General features: G+C 51.8%; 1 protein-coding gene across 5 annotated transcripts in view; it reads left to right on the top strand.

The window, feature by feature from the left end:
• Nucleotides 1-923: 923 nt before the first annotated feature.
• LOC149302231 (semaphorin-4A-like) overlaps nucleotides 924-23226 on the top strand; it is a 24117-nt gene continuing 1814 nt past the window's right edge. Inside the window, exons 1-17 of one of the 5 annotated variants that reach the window (XM_089483311.1) lie at nucleotides 924-1272; nucleotides 3268-3439; nucleotides 9011-9080; nucleotides 13313-13484; nucleotides 16225-16385; nucleotides 16572-16634; nucleotides 16815-16913; nucleotides 17157-17268; nucleotides 17890-18006; nucleotides 18354-18493; nucleotides 18876-19045; nucleotides 19635-19785; nucleotides 19907-20096; nucleotides 20253-20368; nucleotides 20592-20752; nucleotides 20943-21061; nucleotides 21424-23226. The exon at nucleotides 21424-23226 is cut by the window's right edge and continues 1814 nt beyond it. In XM_089483311.1, coding sequence (XP_089339437.1) covers nucleotides 13388-13484; nucleotides 16225-16385; nucleotides 16572-16634; nucleotides 16815-16913; nucleotides 17157-17268; nucleotides 17890-18006; nucleotides 18354-18493; nucleotides 18876-19045; nucleotides 19635-19785; nucleotides 19907-20096; nucleotides 20253-20368; nucleotides 20592-20752; nucleotides 20943-21061; nucleotides 21424-22115 — 2388 coding nt within the window. In that variant the 5' untranslated portion in view covers nucleotides 924-1272; nucleotides 3268-3439; nucleotides 9011-9080; nucleotides 13313-13387 and the 3' untranslated portion in view covers nucleotides 22116-23226. Of the gene's footprint in view, nucleotides 1273-3267; nucleotides 3440-3485; nucleotides 3665-9010; nucleotides 9081-13312; nucleotides 13485-16224; nucleotides 16386-16571; nucleotides 16635-16814; nucleotides 16914-17156; nucleotides 17269-17889; nucleotides 18007-18353; nucleotides 18494-18875; nucleotides 19046-19634; nucleotides 19786-19906; nucleotides 20097-20252; nucleotides 20369-20591; nucleotides 20753-20942; nucleotides 21062-21423 lie in introns of those variants that run through there. The other 4 variants (XM_089483314.1, XM_089483313.1, XM_089483312.1 and 1 more) reach the window with 4 other exon arrangements.

Here is a 23226-nt window from a genome sequence, read left to right as displayed (position 1 = left end):
GATCAGTGCACACTTGACACCCCTTGGAAGATGCACAATGGGACCGATGCACTTTGTTCCATTGCACACCTGTCTCATTGTGCATCAGTCCCTTTGCCGGCTCCTCTAAATAGTAACACAACAGCAGCCCAGATGCAGACATTGCAGAGCAACCCTGTTCTAATTCCCACAGACATAGCTCCCCAAGAGGATTCCAGCAATCATTATTTAAGCATAGCGCCAGCCTCAAATCTAAGAAACCAGAGCTGACAACTGGAATAATAGTCCTAGAGGTTGTCAGGAAGGTTGTCACTCTTGCGCCTCCCCTTCCATATGTCTCCTTGCAAAACTGGAATAAACATACATGTTTTTCAGAGGTTGCACAAGCCGCTTGTCAGAGCTAGTCTTTCCCATTACCCGATTTGCATTGTCTAGTCTGCCACACGTATTTTAACCGGCGTACAGCCCTTTAAGTAGGCAGGCAAAACTCTTGTGCTGGGAATCACACGGAAAGGTGACCTTTTCAACTTGGAGAAGTTAAGTTAGGGGGTTTTTGGGAGGGGGGTGAGAGGCTCTGGGTCTGTTTAAACGCAATGCATTTCAAGAATGGCCGCATTATTATGATCATATGATGCGCCTTGCCTCCTCCTTTGCTGAACTCTGGCAGCAAACCTCTTTGAAGCGGGCCTGGCGTGTCGGGTGTTTCCCCTCCTCAGCCCCCAGGAAAGTCACAACAAACTAGTTTCCTAGTTTGTCAAGGAAGAGAGAAAGGGAAAGAGCCCAGAGAACCCTCCATTGTGGGCACTTTCCCCCCATTAGTCTTGGCCTGGACTTCACAGCCTTGGAAGGGCTGGGTCACGTGCCAGGGATGTGTGGCTGGCTCCCAGGATTAGGCGATAAAACGCCGAGCCTCCAGGGTTGGCCCCTCTGACAGCTCTCTCTCTCTCTCTCTCTCTGGGGCACTGGGGGGAAGTTGCGAAAGAAATCCCTCTCAAGGGCCTTCGTTCCCTGCAAGCAAGCAGCAGCCACAAAGGGAGTTTGCAAAGAGTGCCAGGCTGTGCCCAGTGGAGAGCCAAGGGGTGCTAATGCCTTCCTGAGAAGAGGAGGAGGAGGAGGAGGAGGAAGGACAAGGGGCAGCCGGGTAAAGCCCCCAGTAATCCATTTGGAGAGGAAAGAGAAAGGAGGGACCCCCACATTGCATGCTTTGCAATCTCTTCCACAGATCTAAAGAGGCGGCCAGCATGCCAAGCAAGCCAGCAAAGGAGACCCACAACCAGGCGGCAACACTGCCACGTGAGTAGCTTGTGCTTCTGTTCCTGGCATGGGGCATGGGGCAGGGAGGGGAAGGCAGCCCTTGTGGCCGCATATGGCCTCCGGTGGCCCCCAGACCCTTCTGGTTCGTCCTGGGGGTCCTTTCCCCTGAACCCCAAGAGAAGGAGAAACTGGGCCGCTTCAGGTGGAAACCTCCAGGCTGGCAAGCCCTCTTTTGAGCAGACAGATGTTTTGCATTTTTAAAAACAACAGCAGTGGTTTCTTTCCAAAGCCAGAAGTGGGCCTCTAGCGACTTCCACTTCTTTTGTTGTTCTGTTTTTAAGCAGTTTGAATGCCTCCCTGCCGAGGGGAGGAACCTGACCCCCAGAAACTCTGCACCCCAATTTCCTAACCTTGAACAAAATGGGGAGGCAGGGGCTTTGGAGAGAAATGAAGGAGCGGTTTTTATAGCTTCAGAAGTGCCCTGCAGATATAATAGATTTAGCAAGGACAAGGCTGTGTATCATTTTTGTGCATGCCGATGCCGTGTGTGTGTGTGTGTGTGTGTGTGTGAGGCCGTTGTGAGAGTCAGATTTATGGCCATGCGCCCCCCTTACGCAAGCGAGGTTGGCCACTAAGTGGTTGCACATCCAACGCAGTTCAGTGCGGGGCAAAGGCTGGGCCTTTATACAAAGCTGCATAAAATGTATATGCTGATTTGCATGCATAGATGCCAATGTAGGACACTCTTCAGAGAGTAAAACAACCTCTGGCTGCTCTCTTTCCCAATGGCACAAAGTCTAGCTTCCCCTGGCAGAGAGTCCCACTGGTTGGGAACAGCCATTGAGAAGACCTCTTGAGGCTATTGGGATGAAGAGAAGGGTCTCTCTCCCCTGAAGATCTCAAATTCCAGAACAAGACCATATTGGAGAAATGCGCTCCTTTGGGTGCAAATGCATTTGCTTTGCAAGACCTGCTGAGAGCACCTGGCAGCTCATGTTTGGCAAAGCCTTCCTGGCTTCCCCCTTGAAGGAGGTCGGTTGCAGTAAGTCACCGACCCTCAAACAATGCAACACAAAAGTCGCAAAGGTATGCCAGGAAGGTGTGCTTTTGAAGGACGGTGGGAAAATGGGCCGATTGTTCTGGTTGCAAAAGGCCCCTTTCACAGCCGTCTCCCGCTCGGAGTTCAAGCCTCTTAGGGCACGAGATGGAGGTATGCTAAGCCTCCCAGAGAACCGTGGGAAGCAGGCGGGGGACCAAATCCCAAAGGCCCAGGGCTGGCTGGGCGGCTCCTACGGCCACAGAGCAAAACTATGGCCACTGACCAGATGGATGGTGCCCCGGGGTGAGGAGCCACATGCCCTTGGTGTGCTGAGCCAGGTGGCAAAGGCAGCCATCCACAGCCTCTTCCTCTGGAGAAGAGCCTGTGGGGAAAGAGCCCCAGCAGCGGAACAGGCAGAAATCCCTTGGCACAGTGTTCCCCTTGGAACGGAGGGAAAGACATTGGCCTACTAGTTTCTGCCTCAGGAGCACTCACCTTTGGAAGCACAGGCAGGAATCCCACTGGCGCAGTTCTCCCTTCCTCCCCTTGGCATTCAGAAGGCAGGGCAGTGGGTCTGCTCCAGGTTTTAAACCAGGAGCTGTCCAAGGTTTTGAAACTTATCTTATGAGAGAGAGAGAGACAGATATATGATAGATAAAGAGATGGATGATGGATGGATGGCTAGATAGATAGATAGATAGATAGATAGATAGATAGATAGATAGATAGATAGATAGATGAGAGAGGGAGGCAGATAGAGTGATGGATGGACAGACAGACAGACAGTCTTTCCTGCATGTGCTTCTCTTCTCCATGAAGCCCAATCCAAGCAAAGCCTTTGGGGTGCGTTCTGTTGGAGACCATGGCTGCTATTTACTCTCACAGATTTTGTGCCAGAATGCCTGGTGGTCTGGCGAGCGACATATTTTGTATGTGTGCCTTAAATGAGTTTGGAAGAGCCGTCCTTGCTCCCTGCCTTGTTCCTTTCACCCCAGAAGCCGCCGCATCACAATGAGCCCCCCACAGGGACTGGCAAGCGCCCCCCTTGGCCTTCGCACCCAGGTCCCACATCTGGATGGAGGCTGCACTCGGAGCTCTTTTCTGCACGGCTGACGCGCCAGAGACCGCCGCCGCCGGAGGAGCCTGGACCACAACCGGCCGCTGGAGGTAAGCCGTCGCTATGGCAACCCCGGGATGTGCATAGAGCATCACTAGGAGCAGGCGGTGGTGTGATGTGCCTTTCGATAGACAGACGGGGTTTTCCTTTGCCTGCTTGGATCCAGCCGGGCTGGGTTCACATCTGAATGCCGAGGTGGCAAAGGCTTTGAGGGATCTCCCCTCAGATAGAATCAGGCTCAGATCACCGAGATCCAGGTCAAGCTCAATCTTCAGGTAAAGATATATATTTTAAATATATTTCAGAAGCCTAATTTTGACATTGTCAGGGAGGGCAGAGATCCCACATTGTGCATGAGTGAGACCGGCACAATGACAGATTTGGGGCTGCAAGCATCAGATCTGTTCCTTCTGAAGGATTTCCCAGCCAGGGAAAACCTTCAGACACCCAAACGCAGCAGCAGCAAAAAGGGAGAGGGATACCTGGAGGGGGTTTCCTTATGTTCACTGATGCTTCGGAAATGAACACGCTGGTGCCATGCCGGTTAATTTACACAGATCTTGCAAGGAGGCATTTAAATGCACATGCCGCGTGTGGAGTTTCCTGGATGCGCTCTCCAATATTATTACGGCAAACGGGCGAGCAGAAACCCAAATGCCTCCTCGGGTGCTTTCCACACTTGAACCCAAAAATAATGCCTCTCTGTGGGATGTTTGGGTGGGATTCCCTACAGAGCTGGCATTTTGCTCCATGCTCCATTAGCCAGAGCTGGAATTGGAAGGGAGGCCAGACAAAGGAGGCTGGGTTTAGAGGAATAGCATGGATTTCCCAAAGAAAGGGAGGGATGGGAGGACCACCGAGGGCCCCTTCTCTCCCTGGAGCAGCTCCACCTTTGTCTCTGGATCCCACATCCGGGGATGCTCTGTGTATGTGTTCTGGTCGCCTTCACCTGTGTGGACTTGGCACATCACCCAATTGCCCCAGTGTCCCCCAATGCAGACACCACATTTGGGAGTGGTCCCCGCTAGCCAAGAGATTGTGGTTGCCTGTGGTTTCCCCCCTTTGAGAGGAAGGGGATTTTTTAATATGCAAAACCAGAAGTGGACTAGGCAGCGGGGGATGATGGGAAAACCTGGTGCCCAGGCTGGTCCTTTGGGGAGAGGGGCTGTGGAAGGGGCATATATTAGCAAATGAAGAAGGAAGGGGCAGGTGGGGAAAGGAGGCACCTATGTATTTACATCATCTGCTGCTTCCTTGGACTGTGCCACGTCCCTTGATGCTCCTCGTGGGTCTTCCCATTGCAGAGACTGTGGCTCAGTCCAGGTCTCTGTAGTAGTAACACCTGCCAAAACGGATGCCTCCGGGAAGAAGGAGACCGCTCTGGCGCTCTCAGTGCTGCCATCTCTGCATGTGCATGGATCCTCTCTCTTTAGAGGAAATGCCAGGCCTTGAACAGTAGCGAAGGAGCTTTCCACAGGTGGCACGCTCACTCCTAAAGGTATCCAGGGGCCTCTGCCAACTACTATTGAAAAGCAGAGGCCTCTGCTAGCTGCAAAAGACATGCAGAGACTTCTGCTGGCTGATACGGGTATATAAAGCTTTCCATTCGCTGCTACAGATGTGAAGAGCCTTTTGCCAATTGCTGCAGGTGCACAAGACTTCCACTAGCTACTATAGACCTGCAAAGCCTTCTGCTAGCTGATGCAGGCACGCAGAGCCCTCTTGTAGCTACTACAGACTTGCAAAGCCTTCTTCTGCCTGCTACAGGCACTCAGAGGTTTCCGCCTTTGGAGAGCTATGCAGCCAGTCCCAATTAATCCTCTCTCATCCCACTTTTTCATCTGCTTTTGAAATGTCCCAATTTCTCTCCCCCCGCTCTTTCTTCTTTTGTGCTCTGCTTTCTTCACCTGTTGCAAACAGAATAGTTTGGGCTCCAGGATGGAGAGGAAAGGAAGGGGCAGAGCCTTGCCTTTCCCATCAGCTCCGGCAAAAGCAAACTGCTGCAGCCTCTCCTTCCTCTTCTTTTCTTCCTCCTTAATGCCTTTGGCCATCCTGACCACACTTTCTGGTCTTTAGGGCCCAGATGTCTCAGTTTTCATGCCTGAAATGGTAAAGGCTGTGATAAAGAGGAACTTGGCATTTGTCTGCAGAAGTGAGACTTGAGATGGGAAATCCCAGGCTCTTCGCTGGTTTAGCCTTCAAGGGTTGAGTGTGCCTTTGCAGCCTGTGGTTTTGGGTTCTTTGCTGCTGACCTTTTCTGGCAGCCAAGCCTCTCTCTTTCGAATCCTAACTCACAACCTTTGGTGACCTTAAGGCGATGCTGTCATGGGGCTTTCTGAGGCTGAGAGTGTGTGCAGTTTGACACCACTTTAATGCTCAGGGCTACAGAATCCTGGAATCTGTAGTTTTGTGAGCTATTTGTGCTTCTCTCTCTGAGAGCTCTGGTGCCACAACCGATCCTAGGACTCCTTAGGATGGCCATTAAAGAGGTCTGAAACTGCCTTAATTCTGCAGTGTGGCAGCAGCCTTATAGTCTGGTGCTGAAACCACTCCACCACGCTGTCTCCAGCTCACTGGACCTCCCTGCAAGATGCACCAGCAAACAAACAAGCCCCTAAGCAGAAACAGTGATCATGAAATACCCTCAAAGAATGGGGCTCAGTTACCCCTGAGAAGTAGCACAGGCCCTTTAAACATATATCTTTCCTTTCCTTTGGCAGCCTCCCAGCGCCAGACAATGGCACAAGGTTTGCAACTTGGCCTGGCCCCATTTCTCAGCCAATGGGACCCGGCAGAGGGGCAATCCGTCCCTGGGGCTAACCTACTTTCGTCCCTACGTGGGACAAGGGACTTTCTGTCTCGGGGCGGCTGGGACAGCGTTCCTTGGCCTCCCTCCCTGCCTCCCTCCTTTAGGACAATGGCTCTGGCCATTCATCTCCTCCTCCGGAGAGGGAAGCCCAGGGCTGGCCTGTGGGGCTGGGGCACTGCCAACGCTGCCAGCTCCCTGGGTGGGATTTGGTGGCCCTCCAACAAGGGAGCAATACAAGCACAAGGCAAGAACTGCCAGCCCTTGGAGAATGGTGGGCTGTTGGGACTCTGGAGTCCATGCTGCTTTCACTTCATGCTCTCTCTCTCCATCCATCCATCCATCCATCCATCCATCCATCCATCCATCCATCCTTTCTTCCTATTTATCTGTCCTCATGAGCTCTCTCTCTCTATCCATCCATCCATCCATCCATCCATCCATCCATCCCTCCATCCAGCCCTCCATCCATCCTTCTATCCATCCACCCTCTCTCTGTCTCATCTATCTGTCTATTCATCTATCTGTCTATGCATCTATCCATTCATCCCTCTATCCATCCACCCTCTCTCTGTCTCATCTATCTGTCTATTCATCTATCTGTCTATGCATCTATCCATCCATCTCTATCCATCCACCCTCTCTCTGTCTCATCTATCTGTCTATTCATCTATCTGTCTATCCATCCATCCATCCATCCATCCATCCATCCATCCATCCATCCATCCATCCTCTCTCTCTCTCTCTCTTTTTCTCTCTCTCTCTCTTTCCTATCTATCCTCATGCACTCTCTCCATCCAGTCTTCCTACCAGTTCTATCTTTCTACCAATATGTCCTGTCATATCCAATCATATCCCTTCATTCCCTACTCTGTCTATCTGTTCTTTCTCTCCCTCCTTTCTCTCGCCTCTCTCTACCTTTCTACCTGCTTTCCCTGCGCTCAGCATTCAAAGCAACTAACAAGTGCAGGTTAAAGAGAGCCAGGAAGGTGTAGCCGTTTGAGCGCTGGAGACCAGGGTTCGAATCCATGCTGAGCCCCGGAGGCCCATTGGGTGCCATTGCTCTGGGCCAAGCGCCACCTTCATCCGCTTCCCCTTCTCTCCCAGTCCTTTCCTGAGTCTCCCAATATTTTACTCTTATCGCCAGCGCTATGTGTGTGACTTGAGCGATTTATTTGGCTTATCAGCCGGGTGCAAACAGAGGCCTGCTAAGAAACTGCTGAGTGTTTCGGAAGGGAGGGAAGCTGGAGCCTTTTGTATTTCCCCTCCAGAAAGAATGCAGACAGAGCCACGTGAGGAACATGATTTCTGCCTTTAAGCCGTCCCCAAAGATTTGCAAAGGAGCCAAAACAGAGACCTGAGGGTTGATGGAAAGAGAGGAAAGGAAGCAGGAAAGAGGTAGATTAGCCTCCATCCTGAATTCACGGCAGACAGGTTGCCAGCCACAACCGATGGACCAGAAATAGTTAGTTCCAGAATAAGGCCAGGCAGCAGCACCTTCCACTGTCAAATACGTCTTTGCCATCAGAAGGTTCTTCCTAAGGTTTAGGTGGAATCTCTTTCCCTGGACCTTGCATCCATTGCTCTGTTTCTTATTCTCTGGAGCAGCAGAAAACAAGCTTGCTCCCTCCTCAATATGACATCCCTTCAAATATTTAAACAGGGCTATCATATCCCCTCTTAACCGTCTCTTCTCCAGGCTAAACATTCCCAGATCCCATAGAGTTTGGTGCTTTCCAGACCTTCCACCATTTGGCCGCCCTCCTCTGGACATGCTCCAGCTTCTCCACATCTTTCTTGAATTGTGGAGCCCAGAACTGGACCCAATATTCCAGGTGAGGTCCGGCCAAAGCAGCATAGAGTGGCGCCATTACTTTCCTTGATCTATTCTAGACACTACATTGCTATTGATGCAGCCTAGAACTGCATTGGCCTTTTCAGCTGCTGCATCACACTGCTAGGCCATGTACTAGGACTCCCAGGTCCCTTTCTGCATGCACTGATGCCAAGCCAGGGGTCCCCCATGTTTCATGTTTACGACTCAAGTGTCAGGTCCTACATTGTTTCCTGTTTACTTCCCAGGATTGTGGGCTGCTATTGGCTGAGAAGTTGATGATGTCACAGTCAGCCCAGTTGAGCATGAAAGGGCTGGAGCTTTGCAACTGGGAGGGAGGGTCTCCAAGTGGGGAAAGAGACTGGAGCCCCAGCAAGGAAGGAAGGAAGGAAGGAAGGAAGGAAGGAAGGAAGGAAGGAAGGAAGGAAGGGTAGGTGGAGGAAGAGAAAGGGGGACAAGTTTAATTTGGGGATTATAATGTCCATTACAGACATTAATGGCAACCATTAGGAAATGTACAGCCAGCAACCACAATCCCCCAGTTGCCATGGCCCAGATCCCAAAATCCCAGCTCATTGAGGGAAATCATGCTCATTTGGGATACTGGGGGTTGCAGTCCAAATCATGATGATGATGATGATGTATCTAAGTTTTAGAAAGGAGGGGGGTAGTGGGGGGGGGGAGAAAAAGGAGTAATAATAATAAAGTTTAATAACAATAGTAAGTCATCAGCCACCAAACTCAAGACTCCTCCAGTTGGGGCTTCTGGGGGTTGTAGTAGCAAGCGAGTAAGTTTCCTCTTGCATTTCTGGGCTTCTGCTACAGAATCTCCTTTTAAAATCTTTATTTTGAACAAGTGAACACACCGGATAACATTTGGGGAAATGTGGGTCTGTGTGTTTGTGCAAAGAAAGGAACCAAGCAGGAAGGAAGAGGTATGAAAAACTGAAATAGGATGTTGCTTTTCTTTTTCAACACCAGAGCCATTTCTGTCTTTGGTCCTGATCCTCCGCTCCTCAAGAGTAGCTCTCCCATGAACGGCGTTTATGAGGTAAGGAAGTCAGCCATTGGCTTTGGGTTGCCATCTCACCCTCGTCTCTCTTTTGAGACCTACAAATAACGTCAGCCTTTGGAGAGTTCCTTCTTGGACTACAATGCCCAGAATCCCCCAGCCAGCAAAGCTGGGCATCGCAGTCCAAAAAGGGGGAACGTCCCCAAGCTCTAAGTGAGAAGATAGGAAAATAGACTGCATAAAGAGGGCTTCTTTGCTTTTAAAAACCCGCTTTGTTTTAATAGGCACGAGGGAGTGCATCTGCACTGCAGAATTAAGGCAGTTTGACACCACTTTCACTGCCATGGCTCTGTCTTTAAAAAATCCTGGGACTGATAGTTTGGTGAACTATTTGGCCTTCTCTGTTGAAGTGCTACTAGAAATCCCAGAATTGCATAGGATGGACCCACCGTGGACATTAAAGCACCTTGAAAGCTTGCATCGTGTATTTTGTATATTTAGGTCGGCCCCATAAAGGTATCACTGTTCTGTGATTGGAAAGCAGTGTTTGAATCCTGGTTCAGCCATGGAAGCCCACTTGGGCGATAAGTCACTCTCTCTCAGCCTCAGAGGATGGCAAGGGCAAACCCCGTCTGAACAAATCTTGCCAAGAAAGCACTGTGATAGGTTTGCATTAGGGTCAGTGTAAGTCAGGAACAGCTTGAAGGCACGCAACCACAACAAATGCACAAGGAAACCGTTGGCCTTGAACCTCCAAGTGAAGGGATCCAGGAGGGCCACCATTTTGTCTGCCAGGGCTGGGTTTTGGGGCATGGGTCTCTGGGACCCTCCTTGCAGGACCCTCCATTTTAGCAGCTTCCTCACAGCCTCAGCATTTCCTGCAAGCCCTGGGAGCCTCCTTGCTTCCCTCCCCGAAAGTTGCGCGAAGGGTTGGGTGATTGGCAAGGGAGCTCCTCCGAATGTGTTGGGACTTGCAGCCCTGAGAGAGAAACAGGGTGGACTTTCTGGTTTCCTGACTCAAGAGCAGCGAAGGAGCCGACTGGCAGCCCTCTTTCCTTCGGGGAAGAGGCTCCAGGGAGAACCAAGGTTCCCGAGAAAGAGGCCATTTCGGAGGAAGGAGCCCTTGCCAGGAAGCCAGGCCTTCGGGTGCGGAGAGATCGCAGGGGCCTCCCTTGGCCTCCTCTTCTCCAAGACTCTGCTGGAAAGCAACCAACCAACTGACCAAGTGGCCACCCTTTGAAGGCCTCCGTTGCCCAAGAAGAGCAGAAAGGACCTCAGAGATCCCCAATTCCTCACCTTTCCAGAAAGATGCCCATGAGTAGTTCAGGCTGGCTCCCTCACCTCCGGGAAAGGTAAGGCCTCCCTTTTTGCTGCTGCTTCTTCTTCTTCCTCCAACTTCAGGGGGACACCTTTGGTTGGCATCTGTGCCGCCATTTTGTGGCTTCCAGTCAAACATGGAGGTCGGTGCCATTGGGAGGCCATTGGAATGGCAGTTGGGGGAGGCAATGGTACCCCTTTCCCAGAATTGGTTCCAGGAGAGATGGGGGTCTCATGGGGGTCCTTTGTCTCCATTTGAGTCAAGCGTGGGGCGCTGGGACCCCAAAACCACCTCCCTCTCCTCCGGCGCGCTCCTTCCAAGAGCATGGCTGGTTTCCACACAACCCAAGCCTCATCCATTCCAACACCAAGAACCTTTTGGCAGCAACGAAATAACCAAGCTGATTTATTAATTCCTTGATTGCTCCTCAGCCCAGCCGGGCGCCTGGATATTAACGCATATTAAAACTAAATGGAGAATGAGAACAGTTTAAAAGCCTTTTAAAAGCTAACAAGGAAAATGCAAACAAGCCTTTGAATAATCTCCCCCAAAAAAGCTGCTTCTCTCATTACATTTATTAAGTCATAAATTTACCGTTTGTGGGTAAATGCTTCACGCCGCCCCCGTTTCCCTCCCCAAAGAATTGCCATTGACGGTATTGCTTCAGTCCTAAAGCAATATTGGATACTGCTCTTTTGTTCCGCTTCCTTCTCTTCCTCTTCTGGGAGAAGGTTTAATGGCAGGGTCTTCTGTGTTTGCAGACATGGGCCGCATCCACACTGCAGAAATAATGCGGTTTGACATCACTTTAGCTGCCAGGGCTCAAGGCTGTAGAATTCTGGGAACCGTAGTTTGTGGTGGCACCAGAGGTGTCTCTGAAAGAAAGCTCATTTGGAGGAGGAAATGGTCCAATTTGCAAAGAAGTTGGCAAGCGAAAGCAAAAATCCAAGGGGGCCCTTTCCAACTGTGCCAGCCGTGTTATCACTAGCAAGTTACTAGTGCTAGTAGTGAGTTAGTAGTGAGCAGAGAGCAGACCTGGAGGATGTGGATTTGCTATAGCGGTGCATTTCGGGACCCCTCTTTCCTTTATCCTTCTCCGCATCTCTGACCCATTTCTCCCCATCTCTCTGTCCCTCCCAAGGCCTGGCTGCAAATGTATTCCTCGCGCTGAACCGCCTCACGCCGCTGCGCAGAAATTCCCCAATTTTCTGCCCATCTGCTCAGCGCTTCTGCTGTGACTAAACAGACGGAGGGGAAATATGGAGGGTTTTGGTTTCCATCTGCCCCCGTCTCTCCCTCCCTCCCTTCCTCCCATCGCTGCCCAAAATGTCTCAATGCTGGGCGCTCTGGACTGGTTTTGCAGAAGTGCCAAGCTTCCTATTGAAGGAGTGGGCAGCGTTTTCAAAGCAGGGTCAGATTTGCAAAAGCTATGGGCAAGGAAGAACAGATCTGCAAGGCAAGGCTGCCGCCGCAGTTTGCTTTTGCCTTGGGAAGGGCAAGGTTTGGCCACCTTCTTTCCTCCCTTCATTGCTGCAAATGCCTTTTGCACTCTGGATCCTGTTTGCAGCAATTGAAGCTATAATGTTGAAGTCAAAGGGGGAAAGTGGGAGGAAGAGAAGAGGGAAACTAGGATGTTTTAAAAGCAGTTGTAAAAGTAGGAAGGCAGAGGATGAAGGGCACTTGGAGGGCATGGTTTTGTGGTGACCAAATTGGCACAGAGGCCTTGGGAGATTTTCAGGACCCGAAAGCTGTTTCAAATGCTTCCTTGCTTTGGGTTCTTTTCCAAGCAGAGGCTTCTTCTTCTTCTTCTTTCCCAGAAACAGCCACAAAACTTCCCCTCTGCTTTTGGGCGGCTGCCTTTTTCCAGCTGCTCTTCATGAACTCTGAGCGGACAGAGAGTCCGGATCACAAGGCAAGAGAGATGGGAGCTTGGCACAAACATTTCGGAGGGAGAGACGCTGGCCTCTCAACCTCTCCCTTTTTTGGATTTAACTGTTCCTTTCACACCCGGCTTTGGAAGTCATTTCCAAGAAGCCGCTCTCAGCTTTCTGTGCAACAAGTTACTTTCTCTTGCAAGCCAGGGAAGAAGAGCGAGGTTTTGTTGCAAGAGCAACACATTTACTTTCCTTTAATGCAGCAAACAGTACTTCCAGCTATCAAGTTGTTTTTCAAAAGCAAAAGTGGGCCTGCGGACACTTTCCCCCCAGTTCTACCTCTTTCTCTTCCCCATGCATTTGTCAACACAAGAGTCACAAAAAGTAACTTAGGGAAGCAAGAAGGAGGTTCTTCATTGGCAGATTGTTTAAAGGAAATGGGTCAGTTAAAACAACTCAGAAGTAACAAGTGACGGCAACACATTTGTAAAGCACTTATTCCATGTTAGATGTTGGAACATTGTCAAAATACACAGCAGTGCCCTTTGCAAAAAGGGTTTGAGAACTGCTAGAAAATGCCGCATGCGGTATGGCACCACACTGCTTTTCCCTGGGTTTTCTTGGCAAGATTTCTCTGGAGGGGGTTTCCTTCTTCAGAGGCTGAGAGAGTGTGCTTTGCCCAAGGAGATCCCCAGTGGGTTCCCACGGCTGACTGGGAACTGAACCCTGGAGCCCTAGCCCAAGACTGACACTGGTTCAACACTGCAATAAAGAAAGAGAACAGGGACTTCCCCAGGTCCTGCAATGAGGAACAGGAGCACCTTGCTCTCCTTTCCAAGGCCTGCCCCGTCCTTCCCGCATCCTGACCTGGGAAGGGAGAAGCAAGGCCTCCCCAGGAGCATGAAGTCTGCAGAAGGTGACCCTGCAGAAGCCTGCAGCCCTCCTTCATGTGTCAGATCTCCTCTCTTGGTCAGTTGGGACGTTTCCGTTCCAGACAAAGAAGGCAGGGTTGCCACAGTTGTCACTCTCTGAAAAAAAGTAACTTCCTCCTTCTCTGCCCTCCTTCTCGGCTTTGACAGCTGCCTGCGTAACCGCACCCAAGCACCCTTTGGCCTTTCTCAGCATCGCGGGCTTCCACCTGCAGACAGCCAGCCATGAAGCCCGGCTGGTCCTTCCACCTCCTCTGGCCCCTCCTGGCCTTTTCGCTCGCTCTGGCCACGGACCTGATGCCACGGATGACCTTCCGGAGAGGTAAGTCCCTCAAACTAGGCCAGTGGCTTCATACCCTCCAGTCGCCCCAACTTCTCAAGTCTTAGCCCTGAAAATGAGGCACCTGTCTGCTGGTCTAAACCATTTGAGGGCATGACTACATGGGCCAAATACAATGGAGAGCCTGAGGTGAACCCATCATGGGGTTTCCTGGCAAGATTGGTTCAGAGGGTGTTTGCCACCATTGCCTTCCTCTGAGGCTGAGAGAGTGGGGCTTGCCCAATGGCCAAGCAGGGATTCGAACCCAGGTCTCCAGAGCTGTAGTCCAACACTCCAACCACATGATATGTGCCTGCAACTTGAATCCAAGGTATGGCAAACTTCTCCTGTGGTTTTCTGGGCCAGATTTGTTCCAAGGGGGTTTTGCCACCATGATGCTATGGCAAACTATAGCACCAAACTTGCAGCCATAGCCGGCCTCTCCATGCAAAGGCGCATCATGGGCAGTCCTATCATTCCCCCCCCACCTCTCCCTCTTTCCCCTTGCCTTCCCCTCTCAGCCCTTCTGGGGTCTGCCAGTGTCCAGCTTCAGCCGTGGGCCTCCATCCCTGATCTGCTTGATGGGACCCGGTCCATTTGGGGGCTGAGACGGGGGCTGAGGCTGGTAGGGAGAGGTTTTCTTTCCCTCCTTGCCAACCCAAAATAGAGTCGCCCGGTAAAAGCTGCCTCTCTCCCGGCGGTGATTATTCTGGCATCTGTGCCAACACACTGAAAACAAATACCAGCTGCTCCCTCTCTCCACCCTTCAGCTGCCTCTTGATTCATCCTTCCTGCTCCTCTCCTTCTCTCCATCATTGTTTGCTTTGAGATGGCAAGGAGAACGTGGCTGCAAGGGGAGGAGGCGTTGGATAACAAGAGCCAAACCCTGATGCCAATGGGGGGAAATGTGATTTATAACCCATATTATAACCTTGGGCAAGTCACACTTCAAGAAAGATATGGACACTCAGAAGGCAGCACTCTGTTGATGCCACTAAGCAGCCCCAGAGGTATTTAAAGAAGGCCGTCATGCCATCGTTTTGTCTTCTCTTCACCAGGTTGAACATGCCCAGTGTCTTCACCCTTTTCCTCCTAGGTTTTGCTCTCCATCCCTCTTCTCATCCTCGCTGCCCTTCTCTGAACCCAGTCCAACTTGTCTATATGATGTGTCCCTATGTGCCTCCAAGTTGCCCCTCAGCTAATGCAGACCCCATGAATCTCACTGAGTTTTCAGAGGCAAGGGAAGCCCAGAGCCATTCTGAGAATTGTGTCTCACCACATCCACAGACACACAAAAACCCACACCATGTTTCAGAGAAAGGCGGTTGGCAGAGGAAGTGGCCGCCAGGTGCCATTTGGCAAAGCGCTGAGCTGCCTTCCTCACAGGGTTGGTTAAACCCACCTTGGCACATCTGTGAGCAAAACTGAAAATGGCTTTGAGAGTGTTAGTAGTGCAAAAGGAAATGAGAAGGTGCTTGGTTGGAAAGGTCCTTAATTTGAGGCAAGGCTGGGGGAAGGCTGCCTTCTGGGGCGTACTGAGTCCCCAATCCTGACTTTTGGGGTTCCCTGAATTTCCCTGTTCTCAGAGACCCCAGGTCTGGGTTGCCCCAAGCCCTGAGCTTTCCAATGGGGAGCATCCAGCTATTCCTGGGCTGCAACTCCCATCAGGCTTGAGCAGTGCAGCCAATGAAGAGGGATGATGAGAGTTGCAATCCAGCAGCATCTGAGGGTCTTTGCATTCCCTACTCTGTGAAAGAAGCTCAGCCTGCAAAATGTGAGAATGGTCCTTGGGCAAAGCCATCTTTCTATTGGGAGGAAAGCGGAAAGGCCTCTTTTGGTTACAGATGAAGTGATCTGCCGCTGGCAGGAGGCCGAGAGAGTTTTAATGATAGGAAATGGATCTTTTCCAGGATGCTTTGAAAGGGATTGTCAAGATGGCCTTTGAATCAAACCCTCTGCTTCCTTCAGGGAAGCTAGTGCCACCAAAATAAATGTTGCTGATGAACTGGTTTTCTTTGCAAGCTCTGGTCCTTGCTTTCCTGCTTGCAAGAAGGAGAAAAGGGATGCGCCCTTCCTCTTGGGCCGCTTGCAACAAGCCTCTTGGTTTCCATAGGCGGCTGCATCAGGAAAGGTGACTAGGAAAGGTCAGGGGCACCAAGTGCAGCCACCCAGACCTTGCAAATCCTAAGGCTTCTCCGTCAGGAGCTCAGGAGCACTATTGGTCTCCAACTGTAGCTCCCATCATCCCATCCAACTTTTCTGAGCTGTTTTAGCAAGGGATTTGTATTACTAAAACGCATTGTAGGTAGAATTCAAAGATATAGCTGCGTTAGTCTATGGAACCAGTATGCAGAGAAGTCTGGCAACACCTTTGAGACTCACTGAAAGAAAGAAGTTGGCAGCAGGAGCTTCCCGTAGACATTTTGTAGATATCGTTGGTGTTTTAATTAGGAGGTCGAACACATCAGGATCACATTTTGTGAAAGTACACACTTTGGACTACGACTCCCAGTCTACAACTGGAGGATCCTGGGAGTCGCAGTCCAAAGAAAGCACCGTTCCCAAGCTCTGCAAAAGGAGCCTTATTGGGCTACTAGAAATTGTGGCTGGCTACCAAGTTTGGCTAAATGTTTGTTTAGCTAAAACCAGGCTTAGGTTATCTACCCTAATCATCATCGATAATAATAATAATAATAATAATAATAATAATAATAATAATAACAACCTAAATCCTTCCCTCCAGGGGACTCCAGCCGGCTGATCACCTCCTTCAGCCGAAAGGGGGTCTTCAACTATGACACTTTCCTCCTGAGCCAAGACGGGGGGACCCTCTATGTTGGGGCCAGAGACACCGTTGTGGCCCTCGATATCAGCAACCCAGACTCCATCCAGCTGAAGGGCGAGGTGAGTGCGAGACTGGAACCCAGACCCATTGGCTGAACGGTGGGCAGCGAGTGTGAGGTGAGCCAGGGTGGCCCTCTGTGAAGGTGCCCACCTGCCCTCCTTGCTGGGCCTGTGAGCCTTTCAGTTAGAGACTTATGGCCACAGTCTCATCATAGACAACCAACGCCATGCCTTTCCCACCATTAGATCCCATGGAGTCCCACCGCCGGGAAGAAGGAAGAGTGTGTCTTCAAGAAGAAAAGCAACGAGGTAAACGGGATGGAAAAGGGGGCCCTTAATGGTGAGCCAGGATCTGGCTGGGAGTTGCAAATGCCATGCAGTGCCCTCCATCCCTGGATGCATCTGTCACTCTCCAAAAGTACTTCTGCAATACCAGTCTCAATGAAAGCTGAACCCTCCTTTTGCCTCCACACCTTCTTCCCTGCACAGACCGAATGCTTCAACTTTATCCGGATCCTGGTGCCGTTGAATGAGACGCACCTCTACACCTGTGGAACGTATGCCTTCAGCCCCACTTGCGCTTATGTGGTGAGTAGACCAAGGAGGAGGGAGGATGCCCGGTACCTGCGTCTTCTAACAGCCGCAAGACACCCTCATACAGGCTGGGTCTCCATTAGTATCCCAAACGCTTGGGGCCAGAACTGTTTGCGTATTAAAGCACGGGGCTTTCTTATGCTCTGACTGGGGATGCTCCAGAGTTGGCATTCTTCCGCAGAAAACCCTCCTGTGATGGATTCCTATCTCTCTCTCCCCCATTTCTTTCCTCTTCAGGACCTGGAGAATTTTACTCTGGTGAGTGATGCCAACGGTCAGCCTCTCCTCCAGGAAGGGAAGGGCCTCTGCCCATTTGACCCCCGGCACCAGAACACCGCCATCATTGTGGGTAAGCTAAATCTGGAAAGACCAAAAAGGGGAGGAAGAAAGGAAGTAAAGAAGGAGAGGCCCTCTGTTTGCATGTCAAATGTTTTGGCTCAAGCCGCTTACTATAAAGCAGCAGAAGTCTATGGCTCCCATGTCAGTTGGGCAATGAATCCCCTCCAAGTTTTCAGTAGCTCTCCAAGTTGCTGAACCTATTTTGCAGCTATACTTCCGCACCTTGGACAGTGCCTTTAGATCCTGGGCTAAAACCTGGATTCACTGCCCTGCTGGCATGGGAATGACCATCCATGGCTGCTCCAAAGCACCTCTGCCTGCAAAGAGCTGCACCTTCTCTGTCTTGAAATGATGTGCACATCCACATCTTTGTAATTCACTGACAACGAGTTAGTAGCAAGTTGCAACCCAGCAACCTTTGGAGAGCTGCCACATTCTCACCCGGGATTGTAAAGGCGTCACGATGCCATTGTGCAACAGACTGGCACAGTTAGCTAGCAAAACCACACTCGTCTTGTGGCCGCTGGGGCAAAAACAGGGGGCAACCACTTAGCAGGATTCTCAGCCCAAGCACTGGGGAAGATCATGGCTGTAGATGGCATCACATTCTGCCCCGGCTTCCATTCCACAGATGGCGAACTTTACACAGGCACCATGAACAATTTCCAAGGGAACGAGCCCATCATTTCCCGCACCATGGGCAGCCGGACGGTTTTGAAGACAGACAGCTTCCTTACCTGGCTGCATGGTAAGGGCAAGAAAGGGGCATCGTGGGGAAGGGCCTCAAGGGGATGCGGGAATGGGGTCTCCTCTGCCGTGGCACCAAAGGTGAAGGACCCCCTCCTCTTCAAGCCCCAACAACAATAATAAATATTTTAACAAAGTGATAAATCAAGGCTGGTCACTCCTATCCCAGTCATCTGGTTGCTAGGCGACAGGGACGTCCAGCAGGTTGGTACCCAAGGAAGATGCGTTGCCTAGGCAACCAGTGATGGATTCAGGCTAATGGGGTCAGGCCAGAGAGGGGCAAAGGGGCATCTCACACCAGGTCTGTTCAATCCTTCGCGTCTCTCTCTCTCTCTCTCTCTCCTCCAGCCGATGCAGCCTTTGTGGCTTCTTTCAACATCCCCTCTCCGCCGGACGATGACAAAGTCTACTTCTTCTTTGAGGAAACGGCCAAGGAGTTTGACTTCTTTGAGAAACTGACCGTCTCCCGGGTGGCCAGGGTCTGCAAGGTGAGGGGAGAGACCCCCCCCTAGAAATGAAGGAGGGACGGACGTCTGGTGTTTGTGTGCGCAAAGGGCGCCTGAGCATGGGCAGAGTGGAGGGAGATGGCACAGGAGTGTAGCTATGGGGGGGGGAGGAAGGAGGAGAGAGTCTTCCCAGGTGAAAATGCATGCTGTAGTTTCCTTACAGGGAGTCCCAAATGTAGGAGCAAATTAAACATTATGCTCAAGTCCAATCGAGTGTGGATTGGAGTTGGTTGTCCGACAGAGAAGGCAGCTAAAAGCAGTGTCAGACTGCCTTCTTTCTGCAGTGCGGATGCAGCCAAAGAGGAACGGAAGGAAGGTCCCTCTGCTGCCCATTTGGCGCACTGCATCTTCTCCTTTCCTCCAGAACGACGTCGGAGGGGACAAGGTTCTGCAGAAGAAGTGGACCACCTTCCTGAAAGCCCAGCTCTCCTGCACCCAGCCGGGGCAGTTCCCTTACACCGTCCTCCAGCACATCTTTGCCTTGCCCCAGCCAGAAGGAGGCGCTCTCTTCTATGGGGTCTTTGCTTCCCAATGGTAAGACCCCAAAGAGCATTGCATCCCACCCCTCAGGACAAACCCTGGCAAACGTTTTCTCCCCGGAGCAAGAGGCACGCAAGGCTTGCAAGCGCTTTGGGCAGCTCCATTTACTTTGTGTTTTTTATTTGCATTCCAGGACTTCTGGGGGAAATTTGTTTGTACAAAAGTGTTTGGATTTTCTTGCAAGCGCTGAGTTTGTGTCTGAAACATCCGAGGGTTTGGGCCAACATAACCAATGTTTGGAGACTGTACGGTTTTTAAAAACCTGGATCTCCAGCGATCTCCCTTTAAAAGTTGGTTGTTTTATCATTATTATAAACTGGTGTTTTTGCACAGTTTTCAATGCGTTGTAAGGCACCTTGAGCCCATTCTAGGCAAAAGGTGGGATATGAATGAATCAAACGCATACATGCCTTAAACATTCTCATGGAGGACAAGAACATTAGCCAGCATTTTCTAGATCCTCATCTTTTCACTCTCAGCGCCCATTTCCAACTGAGCAAAGGCATAAGGAAAAGTGCTCCTGAGCATACACAGAGTGCATTTTTTGTGGTTCAAGGGCTCCGCTTGCCTTTTCTCTTTGCAGGCAAGCTGGAAATCTTGGGAGTTCTGCCGTCTGCGCTTTCAGCCTCGACGCCATCAAGAAAGCCTTTGAGGGCAAATACAAGGAGCTGAACAAGGACTGCTCCCGATGGATGACCTACAGCGGTCCGGCCATGGACCCCCGTCCCGGCAGCGTGAGTACCGCCTCTGGTCCTTGGTTGCAAAGCCAAGCTTGAAAGCAGATGGTCAGCACAGGCCCTGGCAGGAATGGCGCCGAGAAAGTAACTTCCCAAACCCTCCTCCTTTTTTGCACAGTGCGCAGTGGGTCCCTCCTCCGACAAGGCCCTGACCTTCATGAAGGACCACTTCCTGATGGATGAGAAGGTGATGCCCACCCACAACCGGCCCCTCCTGGTCAAGCACAACGTGAAGTACACCCGGATCGCGGTCCACCAGACCCAGAACGCCTCCGGAGCCCCTTACCATGTCGTCTTCATGGGGACAGGTCAGGGTCTGGGGGGGCAGAGGGCTTGCTCTTCTTGGGGAGATAGGCACCAAGTCCCTAGATGGACAATTGCCTCTCCAAGGAGTGGGAAATCCAAGGGTCTTAAGACTCAGGACTATCAAGACTCAGGACTATCTTCCCTTGTGCTTCTTCCAGACAAGGGGTTTCTCCACAAGGCAGTGGCCCTCGGAAGCGGCGCCCACATCATCGAAGAGGTCCAGCTCTTTGAGAAGCCGGAGGCTGTCCGGAATCTGCTCCTCTCGCCTGAAAAGGTGCCACCATCCACCTTTTAATCCTTCTTTTTAATATAAGGGACACCATTTAACTATACCCTTGTATTTAATGGGACTTGAGCACCCACAGATTTTGGTATCCATGCAGGGTCCTGGCACCAAACCCCAGCGGATACCAAGGCCCCCCACTGTACTTTGTTAACTGAGCTTTACCTGTACAAGAATGATGCACAACCAGTGCCTTTTCTTTGCTTCCTTGCAGGGCATCCTCTATGTGGGCTACTCCAAAGGGGTCCTGCAGGTCCCCCTTTCCAACTGCAGCATGTATGCCACCTGTGCCCACTGCATCTTGGCACGGGATCCATATTGCGCTTGGGACGGACGCCGGTGCAGAGACCTCTGGGACGAAGGGGCACAGAACAGGTGAGGGCTTGAAAGAGGGAAAAGGGAATGTGGGGTCCATTGCAGCCATGGCGACTGCGCCTCCCATTGCACTTGGGGTGTGTGTTTGTGTGCCTCTGCCTTGGGTTTTTAATTTGGAAGGGAGCTATCTAAGGTGAATGGCATCCAAGGCAAACTGAGTCGGAATCGTTTGTTTCCTCCCGGCTTTTAGGACTGAGTGGCTGCAGGACATTGAGATGGGGAAACCGGAGCCCCATTGCCAGCGTAAGACTGGGAAGGGCCGGGCAGCACCCCGTGTGAGGAATGACCCCGAGGGCACCCTGATGAAAGGTGAAATGAACGCCTCCATACTGTCCCCGTTTGGTAGGGGCAGATCCCTTTTCCATCCCACTTTCCCTACAAAATGTCCCAATTTCTCTCTTCTCTTCCTTCTCCTCCTCCAATATTCCTCTTGTCCCCTGCTCCCTCCAATGGCTGCAAACTGACCTCAGAGATTAATCCTCTGCCATCTCACTTTCTCAGCTGATTTTAACATGCCTCCTCCTCCCACTTTCCCCTTCATCCTCGACTGCAAACTCGGTCCAAAGTGCAAGAGTAGTTTGCACTCAGTTAACTCAGTAAAGAAGGGAGAGCCCATTGCTATAGCTAAGAAAGGGTGACACTTGTGCTGTCGTTGTGGTTGTGTGTTGCAGTCCTGAACCCTCCCCTGAACTCCATGGTGAGGCTCTCCTGCCCTCAAGCCTCAGCGCTGGCCAACTACTCCTGGAAGTACCCGGCAGAGAAGATGGCGGAGGGGCTGGTGGTGGAAGAGGAGAAGGCCTTGGTGGTCATCGTCCAGAGGGACACTTCGGGGACCTACGAGTGCTGGGCCAACGAGAATGGCTACCGGCACCCAGTGGCTCTCTACCGCATCTCCTCGGAGGGCACTGAGGCAGCCAGCGCTCCGGAGAAGACCCCACAACACCGGGCACAGCCAGTGGGCGAGCACCGTTCCTACTGGGTCCAGTTTGTCACCGTGACAGTGCTGCTGTCCATGACTTTAGCCGTGGCCGTGGCTTTGGGGTTCTTCTCCTACCATGACAAGCTGAAAGCCAAGAGCAAAGTCCAGGGGTGCAGCATCCCCAAAAGCAGCAAGGGCTCTTCCAGCCAGGAGAAGGTGCCCCTCAATGGCAGCCAGAGCCCCGCTCTTCCTCCTCCATCGCAAGGCACTGAGCGCCAGCCAGAAGGGGGTCCCTCTGTGGAGAACCACGACGACGGCACCAAGTCCTGCTGCGTTGAAGTCGAAGGTGGCTTCCAGGACATTGACGTCGACAACAACCGCTTGAACCCTGGACCATCCAGTGGGGAGGAGGCCTTAGGGGCCACGGCTGTGGTGGGCATCTAGACGCCGTTGCCATCTTCCGGGAGCAACCTTTCCAGAGAAAACCGGATTGCAGGCAACCTGAAGAGAGAACCAAATGCTCAAGGGCTAACTGTGGCCATCTTTCAAAACACCAAGAGAAAACACAAGACCTAGTGTTCTGGTTTCCGGTTCCTTTTTTCTCCCTCCTCTTCTTGGACACGTTTGGACAGATGCCTACCATTTGTGCATTTTCAGGGGTCTGCCCACCCTTTCACCCTCCTTCTCTAGGGCCCCTTCCCAGTGTTTCCTTTGGAGTCTCTCCACCTGTTTCCTCCACAGCTCTCCCCAGGAGAGGTTTTCCAAGGGCAAATCCGTCCTCTCCCCAGTTTGGAGATGCTTTGGACGGAGGAGATGGGGTGGCCAGGCTGTGGGGCAGGATCAGGGCCACCTGTGTTGGCTTTCCTCCTTGGCTTCTATGGGGAGATCCAAGGGTGTGAAGTTAGTGGGTTTCATGCATCCCAGAAACAAGAGAAAGGGCTACCAGAAGGAAAGGGAGGAATGGGGGGTTTTTTGGAGAGGTTGAGCCAGTTTTCAGTCAGTTTTCAGGACTTATGGGGACAAGGGGGTGGGTTTGGGAAAGAGAAGCAGCCCTCCTCCACAAGGCAAGGTGAACCCAGAGGGCGAGAGAAGGAGCAGAGCTTGACCCACTGGGCACCTTCTCCTTGTAGTGACCAAGAGGAGTCCTCCCTGTTTGCTGCTGTGGTTGTGTCGCCAGTGTGCAACTCAGGTGCTCATCCACTTTGGGTTCAGGGGTTGCGGAGGCGGGATGACGGATGCGGGTTCCTGCATCGTCCTCCAGCGAGATCCCACTTTGCTCTGCCATGCTTTGAGGAACCCCAAAGAGCCTTTCACTGCCAGGGTGTTGTGCTTTTTTGCAAAGCGTGACACCCAAACCCTGTGCCAAGGAAGACAGAATGCTGCTCCGCCGGCATAATGTCTTGTCTCCCCCCCCCCCCCCCCCCGACAAAGCTGATGTGCTTGCTATTGTTTGGCCTCATGGATGGTGGTTTTAGGGTCAGGGTTAGGGTTAGGGAGCGGCGTGGGGGATCGAAGCTATGCAAAGCCCCCAAGTGCAGGAACCCCCACCCCAAGC

Source organism: Sceloporus occidentalis, unplaced genomic scaffold (genome assembly GCF_023333645.1).
Source record: "Sceloporus occidentalis isolate IW3139 unplaced genomic scaffold, rSceOcc1.0.p SCAF_20, whole genome shotgun sequence".
Taxonomy (NCBI): domain Eukaryota; kingdom Metazoa; phylum Chordata; class Lepidosauria; order Squamata; family Phrynosomatidae; genus Sceloporus; species Sceloporus occidentalis.
This window is presented reverse-complemented; position numbering and strand designations above follow the sequence as displayed.